This window comes from Sprattus sprattus (assembly GCF_963457725.1).
Source record: "Sprattus sprattus genome assembly, chromosome: 17".
Classification (NCBI taxonomy): Eukaryota; Metazoa; Chordata; class Actinopteri; order Clupeiformes; family Clupeidae; genus Sprattus; species Sprattus sprattus.
Genome location: NC_137915.1, coordinates 14873502 through 14883501, shown reverse-complemented (window position 1 = coordinate 14883501; position 10000 = coordinate 14873502). Strand labels below are relative to the sequence as shown.

The 10000-nt window shown below is 44.4% G+C and overlaps 1 protein-coding gene across 1 annotated transcript in view; it reads left to right on the top strand.

Moving 5' to 3' along the window:
- The window catches only part of prex2 (phosphatidylinositol-3,4,5-trisphosphate-dependent Rac exchange factor 2), a gene marked incomplete at its 5' end in the record, with an annotated part of 133701 nt that overhangs the window by 30359 nt on the left and 93342 nt on the right, over positions 1–10000 (top strand). The window contains 4 exons of the mRNA XM_080855016.1: positions 2388–2521; positions 3570–3673; positions 6825–6974; positions 8813–8957. Of these exons, the coding sequence (XP_080711142.1) occupies positions 2388–2521; positions 3570–3673; positions 6825–6974; positions 8813–8957 (533 nt within the window). The remainder of the gene's footprint in view (positions 1–2387; positions 2522–3569; positions 3674–6824; positions 6975–8812; positions 8958–10000) is intronic.

Genomic DNA, 10000 nt, shown 5'->3' with positions numbered 1-10000 from the left:
TTTGACAGAGAGAGAAAGAAAGAGAGAGCGAGCAAAGCAAAAAATTCTTTGTGTGTGTGTGTGTGAGAGAGAGAGAAAGAGAGATAGAGACTTACAGAGAAGCAAAACTTTTCTGGTGTTGTGTCTGACAGTCTTTCAACATTAAACGGGCAGAATAAGATTGGGCTGAGGCAGACTGTGGGTATCTGTGGGTATCTCTGAGAGCTGCTTAGACTTGAGCTCTGAGAAGCCGCAGTGGGGAACAGCTGTTTGCTGGAGCCAGGGAAAGACACAGAGAAAGAAAAAACTAAATTGTGTATTAGATGAGAGCAAAGTGTGGTGTTTCATTAAGGAGTGTGTTTATGTGTGTGTTTGTGTGTGTGTATTTGTGTGTGTGTGTGTGTTTGTGTGTAAAGGAAAGAGACAAGGAGAGGGGGAAAAAGGGAGAGAAAGTTTACTTTTGTATGTGTAGTTGTAACTTTCAATAGTTAAGAGTGAGTGCCAAGTGTATGTGTGAGTTATTGAGAGAGAGTTTGTATGTACGTATAGTTATTTGTGTGGGAACTTGAGGAAGTTTGAGAGCGAGAGCGTGCTGTTTGAATGTATGTGTGCATTGGAGTTTGTGTGTGTGAAGGTGAAGTTTGTGAGGTGTTTGTGGCTGAGAGGGCGAGCTGTGGGGGCAGCAGCTGTAGTTGTACTTTCCTGTCGAGGAAGCAGGGGATCTGTGTGTGTGTGTGTGTGTGTGTGTGTGTGTGTGTGTGTGTGTGTGTGAGTGTAGGTGTCTGAACCAACAGAGCACTGGTGCATGATAGCAGAGGAGAACACTGCAGTGGCTGCTCCGTCTCTAGTCTCGCTGTTACCACAAGCACACCAGTGTAACCCACTTCTGACTCTGATGCAGAGGCAGGAATCGAGCAGAGGGAGAGGGGTGTGTGTGTGTGTGTGTGTGTGTGTGTGTGTGTGTGTGTGTGTGTGTGTGTGTGTGTGTCTGTGTGTCTGTGTGTGAGGGAGAGAGACAGTGAGAGGGAGAGGGGCATGTGTGTGTGTGTGAGTGGGTGTGTGAGGGAGAGAGACAGTGAGAGGGAGAGGGGCGTGTGTGTGTGTGTGTAGGTGTGTGAGGGAGAGAGACAGTGAGAGGGAGAGGGGCGTGTGTGTGTGTGTGGGTAGGTGTGTGAGGGAGAGAGACAGTGAGAGGGAGAGGGTGTGTTTGTGTTGGTGTGTGAGGAAGAGAGACAGTGAGAGGGAGAGGGGTGTGTGTGTATGTGTGTGTGTGGGAGTGTGAGGGAGAGAGACAGTGAGAGGGAGAGGGGCGTGTGTGTGTGTGTGTGGGAGTGTGAGGGAGAGAGACAGTGAAAGGGAGAGGGGCGTGTGTGTGTGTGTGTGTGTGGGTGTGTGTGTGTGTGAGGGAGAGAGAAAGTGAGAGGGAGAGGGGCGTGTGTGTGAGGGAGAGAGACAGAAAAGGAGTGTTAGAGAGAAAGAGAGAAAAAGTAAGAAAAAGAGAGAGGGGGACTCAGATGCTGCTCTACACCGCTCCTACAGCAGAAGGTAATGCTTAGCACATTTTCTGGTTCTGGGAGTTCGGGTAGGTTATTTTTAGCTCTGGTGAGGGGTGGTAGGGTTGTGAGGGTTGTGGGAGGGATTCAGACACGGAGCATAAAATCCAATGACAAGGTAAGGGGTAGTGGTGATAGTTTGGGGGGGGGGGGGGGGTCGCAATGGTTTATCAGGCTCAGCAATGTGGTCACCATCCCCTGTAAAGAGCTTTGTATCAACAGAGTGTCGGGCCAGTGTTATAATGCAGGAGGAGTACTAATCTAGCGTAAGAGTGTTTGTGTCTGTGTGTGTGTGTGTGTGTTTATATTATCAGTAGAGTGGTGGGAAACTGTTATTATGCAGGAGTAGACGTACTGAACTGGCGTATGAGTGAAAATGTGTGTGTATGTGTGTTTGTGTGTGTGTGTGTGTGTGTGTGTGTGTGTGTGTGTGTGTGTGTGTGTAGCATAAGCAGAGTGTCGAGGCAGTTATTCTGCAGGAGTAAAAGTACTTATACAGCGTATTAGAATTGCCAGGGTACTTTCCAGCGCTGAAGCCTGTTAGATTTGCTCAAGTCCCTGAGACCCAGCACGCATGGTTGCTCTCACAGCGCCTATCAGCCTCTGTCACTGTATAAATGGCTAGCCTGGCCAGAGCAGATGTAGCTTTTATCTCTGCTTCACGATTAAAACAAGACACAGTATTATGTTGTAATTTTGGAACATTCAATATTTTGTCTTCTTTAGCTGCTTCTCACTGAAAGCAGGAACTGTTTATCTTTGAAACTTTCCAGGTTCTGTCTGTCTTTGTTTTTGTTTTATTTCGTTCCCGATAAGGTTCCTCACTGCAGCTGTGTTCCGTTTCTTTCGCTTCAGGGTTCTAACGTGACGGACACATGCACTGAGATGCTCATGCATGGAATCCTGCTGAAGATCTCGGCCGGGAACATTCAGGAGCGCATCTTCTTCCTGTTCGACAACCTGCTAGTCTACTGCAAGAAGAAGAACAGGTGAGACCATAGAACTAGAGACAGTAGAAGAACAGGTGACACCATAGAACTCGAGACAGTAGAACAGGTGACACCATAGAACTCGAGACAGTAGAAGAACAGGTGAGACCATAGAACTAGAGACAGTAGAAGAGCAGGTGACACCATAGAACTCGAGACAGTAGAAGAACAGGTGAGACCATAGAACTAGAGACAGTAGAAGAACAGGTGACACCATAGAACTCGAGACAGTAGAAGAACAGGTGAGACCATAGAACTAGAGACAGTAGAAGAACAGGTGAGACCATAGAACTAGAGACAGTAGAAGAACAGGTGAGACCATAGAACTAGAGACAGTAGAAGAACAGGTGACACCATAGAACTCGAGACAGTAGAAGAACAGGTGACACCATAGAACTCGAGACAGTAGAAGAACAGGTGAGACCATAGAACTAGAGACAGTAGAAGAACAGGTGAGACCATAGAACTAGAGACAGTAGAAGAACAGGTGAGATCATAGAACTGGTTGAGAAAAGTGGTAACAACACACAACAAGGTCATGGGCTCGATTCCTAGTAAACGCACAAAGGGAACAACACACACAACAAGGCCATGGGCTCGATTCCTAGGGAACACACAGGCTGCTATGACAGTGTGAACCTGGACTGTAAACTGTTTTGGATTAGGGTGTCTGCTGAAGGAAATGAATAAATGTAAGAAACAGGTGAGGTCCTCTCTCTGTCTCTCTCTCTCTTTCTCTCACACACACACTTTTTAGCACTTCAAAATGCTTCCATGACACGAACACAGCATACCTCAGGGATGCATACGGTGCTGGATTGCTCAAGTCCAGGAAATCTAACCCTGACAGCCATCTGGATGTGCTCATCCTCCTGATCCCCAAGTAAAATAGCTGCTGCAACCAGTGACTCAAATCAGGGCTCTGAGTAGAAAAACATGGGCTGTCATTTTTTTTTGTATGCAGCAGAACTTTGACACCCCTTTGTTTAAAAGTGATACCGCTTTTGCTGCAGTATGTGACGACTCAAGAGCACCTCTTTGTTGTCAGACGTTTAAAGAACAGCAAGGCGAGCACAGAGGGTCCCCGATACCTGTTCCGTGGACGGATTAACACAGAGGTCATGGAGGTGGAGAACGTGGATGATGGTACAGGTAAGGAATGCCTTAGAACATCACAGATACATACATATATAACATACCAGATGGAACATACCACAAGGGTCTTGGATTACACAGTGTCGGCGTGTTGTGTAGCTATGTAGTGTAACTTTAATGTGTTATGCAGCTATAGTGTATAGTGTAGCTATATAGTGTAGTGATAGTGTGTAGTGGTATGTAGCTATAGTGTATAGTGTATCTATATAGTGGACTGATAGTGTGTAGTCTTCTGCAGTTATAGTGTCTGTAGTTTGTCTATGATTATGTGGTTCTTCATCATAAATGTAAATGATGTGTGATCAGTGCTGCTGTACCAGTGCATATGCTACCAGCTCAAACTCATCAGCTTTAAGTCATCATCTAATGCAAAGGACAGAGATCCTCTTCTCCCTCTCTGTGTTGGTGAAATAGTTGCTGGGCTGATGATGTATAGTTTAATAACTTGAAGTTGCTGAGGCCCGTTTTATTTCCTATATTAAATAATTATCTAGCTCTAAATGAGTTTGTGCAAATGGAACTCCTCCTTAACTGACAACACACATACACACACACTCTTTTTTGATCCAAATGAAAACAAATACACCGCAGTCTCTCTTTACTGACACAGACAGAGCACACACACACAGAGGCGCGCACACACACACACACTCACACACACACACACACTCCTTAGTCCTCATTTCAGAGGGTGATGCTCCATCATAAGCTGGGTGGAGTGTGTGTTTGTGTGTGAATGTGTGTCTGACCACTTTCATTGCTAAAGTTCATAAAAATGCCATATTTTGCCTCAGGCCCTGTCACTGCCTATAAACTGGAGGCAGTGGGGGGTGGCTCAGTGTATCTTGGCCTCGGCAGAAGTGCTGATTATCAGTTATATTTGTGGAAAGCAATCATTTTCCCTCTCTCGGAGGCCTTAATATTGGGCTTTTTTTCTATTCCACGGAAGTCAGCTGGTCGGTTGGATGGATGCCTTTCAGTTTATGAAGTGTAAACAGACGCACGCAGGCTGTGGTGACACGTGGGTGTTCTGCTGACCCACGGGGCCCAGCCCGGCCCGAATCGAAGCTCAGCAGCACAGAACAGCACCAGCACAGCACCAAAACCTAGACAGCCGTAATTATTGCGTCTTGACTAGCATAGAAGAGCCTGGGACGGGAGGGGGATTCCCATGGCTTTCAGAGGCCTGGAGACGAGAGTCACACAACTCTCATTACTTCCAATTTAACTTTTCCATCGTTTATCATGGCCCAAGCTAAATACACATTTGGGTGGGGAAAAAAAGAGGCCCTAAAGATTTTTGGCATGAAACATATGTCTGGTGGTTGGTGGATGATGTAGTGAGTGTATAAAATAATCTCTAATTTCCATCCTGTACCTCTGCAGACCTATACAGAAACAGAAACACTTTTGGAACTGGCCGCCATAAGACATAACCATGTCATCAAAATGAGATGTGATCAATATGTTATTGAAGATGCAATATCTCCTGTCATAATAGTTTCATGTGATATATCAGTGTCATATTACAATTATATACAGTTGTCGCAACAGCTCTTAAAATATTTCATTCTATGACAGCTCATTAAGAAATACCATACAATATAATTATATAACTCTCAGGAATGTAATGCAAATAATAGAACTGTCACACGTCATTGGACACAGAATGCCATGACGACTAATGTGAGGTATGTGTAATAACATGTTAATAAACATGCTAACGACAGGTTGTAAAAGAAACCAAAGTAACAAGGTCTGCCTCTTCTACATTGAGTTAACATTTTCTCAGACAGGAAGCACGGCAGGGACGTGTGGTCGCTCTTAAATCAATGAAAACGCAGCCTCGGGCATTTCTCTTTGTCTGCCGAGGCGAACAGGATCAATGGGAGCTTCTTCTTAGATCAGTCGGGTAATTTGTCTGTTTTCCACAGAGCCCAGCAATTGAGAGGTGAATCAATGCAGCTGTCAGGCCGGCCATCGTAACACTTGTGGCCAACATCATGGCGTTCGCTGCCAGATTGCTCATTTAGTTGTGTTTTGCTCCAGGCAATAGATTTGTAGAGATGATACCTTCAAGCATGCACTGATGCTATCAAATATGTAAACAAACATTCAGATCTGTAAAGATATAATCATTTAATATGTAAGAATGTTATTTAGTCATATACTCATATAGTCATTTAATATGTAAGCATGTCATTTAGTCATATAGTCATTACATATGAAAGCATTTAATATTTAAGCATGTCTTTAGAGGAGGAATGATACATGTAGAAATGTACATTAGATGTATAAAGACATACCTAAACATAAATAGGCAATTAAAATAGTAATCTCATGCAGCAAGTCATATTCATCTTTCCTTCAGAAGTGCTTCAAAGTGAATTGAAGTTCCACACGCTCCATTACACAAATTAATTAGGCTTTCTCAAAAGCACCAGATTCAACATGTGCTCTGACAATGGGTTTGAATTTTATAGATAGTCTCTTCAAAGGACCAACCACCATGAAACGAGTAACATGCATGAAGAAACGGCACAGCCTATGAATTCTGAAAGAGTTTTTTTGACGGGGGGGGGGGGGGGGGGGGGGCAGAGGAAGGGGGAAAGATTTAAAATTTCGGGACCTTGTTTGTCCATGTTCTTTTGTGTTCTGCACACGAGGCTGTTCCCATTCCGTGTGTGCCATAAGCCTCGTAATTACATCAGTCAGGGAGGCCTGTGCCTGTGATCTGTTTCGTTTGGAGGGTGTTTTTCATGTGGCAGTGTTCATTTGTACGAAACTTTTAGCACCCTCCATGGGTTTTCGCACTGAGGGCCTTGTTTTTTTTTCTTTTGTTTACGCCCTTTAAATGCATCCAGTTTGTCATCTGTGTGGCTTTGATAGACAGCCTGCGACTCGGGTGAATTGAGGAATTAAGGAATTCAGAGAGGCACTCTGGCAACTGGGCCACATGAAATCAAACAGGCCTCAGAATAGTGGGAAAAAAGAGAGAAAAAGGGAGACAGGAACAAACCCCAAAGATAAATGTGTTTCACAAGTGTGTATGTGTTCTTAAAATGTAGTTATATATAAATAAAGGAACTAAAGTTGCAACAAGGGCTTGATCCTCCCCTTTTCTCTTGGCTTGCTGTGTGGACTGCAGCGGACTACCACAGCAGTGGCAACATCGTCAACAACGGCTGGAAAATCCACAACACGGCGAAGAACAAGTGGTTCGTGTGCATGGCCAAGACGCCCGAGGAGAAGCAGGAGTGGTTGGAGGCCATCTTGAAGGAGCGCGAGAGAAGGAAGAGTGAGTAGAGCTTGTGTTTTATAGTCCACAATACAATGAGAAAAAATCAACCCATAGTGCATTGTTTTAAAGGAGTGAAAGTTCAGGTTCCTATAGGAAACGTTCTGCTATTTCTTGTTAGATCAATTGAGAGGAGTAGATGTGTTTTAGTCTACATTACCGTGACAAGATCTGTTTTGTGTGCTTGTGAATTATGTGTATGCTTTAATGCAACAAATTCCCCTTCAGTGACAAATATTGTATTGGATCTTACCCATAGTGCATTGTTTCACAGGTGTTAAAGTTCAGGTTCTTAGACAGATAGATCGATTCCTAAGGGTTTAATGTCTTTAAATGTCAATGTTGCTCTAGGTCATCCAATTTCATTAGACATCATTTAGTTCCACCTCCTAATTTGTGAATTCTACTAATTAGTCAAGTGAGGTGGTTTGTACACACGTGTGTGGTAAGGACTTTTACTGACTGAATCTGGACTTTGTACCTCTGCCAAGATGCCCTGTTTACCCTGGGCACAAACATAGTTTTAATAACCAGATCATTAGGCTTCCAGATTGTGGCATAGTAAGTCTCTGCTGTTTTTCACTGTTGAATCAGCCAGTGCATTAAGGCATGGATTAGATGTGTATCTGTTTAGGTCACACTGGTTGCACACTGCAATCAGATTACATCCATATCTACTGTGCCATACTATATTAGAATCAGGACAACTACAACCCAAGTCCTAACGCATTCTGAACAACACATCCTCATCTTTGAGGAGCAAATGTGGGCAACATCCTTCTGCCAAGTATAGACGGGGCAAGAGACTAACACAGGGCATCCGCCTTTCTCAGGCAAAGAGAGGCGTCATGGCCGCCAGTCTAATTAACCGTGGCACAAGCTGTTAATCCAGGGGTGAGGTGTAATTGGCAATTAGCTTGTTTGGCGTGACGACAGTAGTACCCTACAGCGCTTCAGCATAGAGATATCTGCATATCAAATGCAATCATGCACACCAGGAGGACACAAAGCCAGGGGGGTGGTGTGTGTCGTGTTAATTCCTTCTTAATATGCTGACATGCTTGAGAACAGCCTTGCAAATATCTCTAATAGATAAAACATTGTTTACACAACTGTGAATATTAAATCTAGGTGGTGAATCTTTGCAATGGCTGGGGTTCATTGCCTGTGTCAGTGCACTGCTGTGTGGACTGTGACATGTACGTTTGCTTACACTGCTTTAGGATGGGTGCGGTGAAAGGCTGGGCTGAGACTGAACAGCATGCATGTGTTGTGTCGCGTGTGCTTCGCGTATAGCTCGGTTCTGGTGTGGATTAGTATCCCTTGAAGCGAAAAATACAGTTTAGTGTGGATGAAGTACTGCACTGCACACTAATGCCAAAGCTTTGTGCTTCAGCATATTTATGACGTGGATGAATTTAGGTCATGAATGTTTTGTATTCTTCATGCATGCTTCACGTTTTGGGGAACCATGTGTTCGATCTTGCCAGCCTAAAGACTATCTGCGTCACTTTTGGTTCTCAACTGGCACACAGCTGTACTGCTGCTAAATCAGTGCCTGTTAAGGGAATGGTCCAGTGTGTGTTGTGCATGTATGTATTCATGTGTGTGCATGTGCGTGCGCGTGTGTGTGCGCGCAGGTGTGTGTGATTGATATAACGTGTTTGTGTGTGTCTAGGTGTATATATGTGTTGCGTGTATGTGTGTGTGTGTATGTGTGTGTGTGTGTGTTTTTTTGTGTGTGTGAATTCACCTCTTTGTGTGTATGTGTGTGAGAATATCAGTGTGTGTGTCCATCATGTACGTGTCTCACAGTGTTTCTCCCCTCTCTCCCGTAGCCCTGAGACTGGGGATGGAGCAGGACACCTGGGTGATGGTGTCAGAGAAGGGAGAGAAGCTCTATCAGCACATGTGCAAACAGGGACACCTCATCAAGGACCGCAAGCGCAAGCTCACAACCTTCTCCAAGTGCTTCCTCGGAAGGTGAGTTGGCACCAGCACCCTCGCCCCCTCTGTCCCACAGAATGTTGCATCTTGGGAAAATAAAACAGTTCCTGTGTTTTCGTGGCCCACCTGGTCGTGCACCTGGGCATGGGTTTGATTGCTAGGGAGCTTACATAGAGATCATAAGTGATACTGGTAGAGTTGTGGGAATGAGGGAGGCTGAAACTGAGCCCTCATTGAACAGAACGCTTATGTAAAGTTATTTTCTGCAAGGGGGCCGTTCACAAGGCTGTACACAGGGCACAACATATGGTATTTTGAACCTGAATAGGCTGAAATGTGGTTTTAAATGGACTCAAATGTTGTGATATATCATTTTCCATTTGACATGAAGTACATCTGGCCATAACATCACAAGCAGTAGACAGTATATCATTGCTTTGCGGACCTTGCTGATATTGTTATTGTCTGTTTCTGTGACTAGCACACAGAAACAATGCAGTCATCTTTGCATGGGACACTATTAATAGCACTTCTATAAAAGTCAAAATTGGTTTCCTTATCCTTTTGAGTCTAAATCTGTTAGGAGTTGTAAAGGAAAGAGGCATGTTTTCTTTTTTTTTGGGGGGGGGGGTTGAGATCTGGGAGAAGAATCTGGATTATGTATCTCTGCCAATTAGTCACAGTGAAATCAGAGCCAGGGGAAGTCCTGTGTTCCCCCATGAATCTTCTTTAAGGATTATTGCTTAAATATCAGGGAGTGTGGCTCTCATTGAACGTGGTCATAAATCAAGGGGATATGTGGATATGAGGTTATGTCCCTGCTCACTCCTTGAGGTAACCATTATAGCAAGGTCGTTATATTCTCCTAGCATTTTTAATGTGTATGTGAGTATGTGTGTGTTTGAATAGACAAATAATATCACTCACTTTGCTTGGTGTGTGTGTCTTTGTGTGGTGAGTGTGTGTGGTGAGTGTGTGTGTGTGTGTGTGTGTGTGTGTGTGTGTGTGTGTGTGTGTGTGTGTGTGTGTGTGTGTGTGTGTGTGTGCGTGTTTGTGTCTGTGTGTGTGTGTCTGTGCGT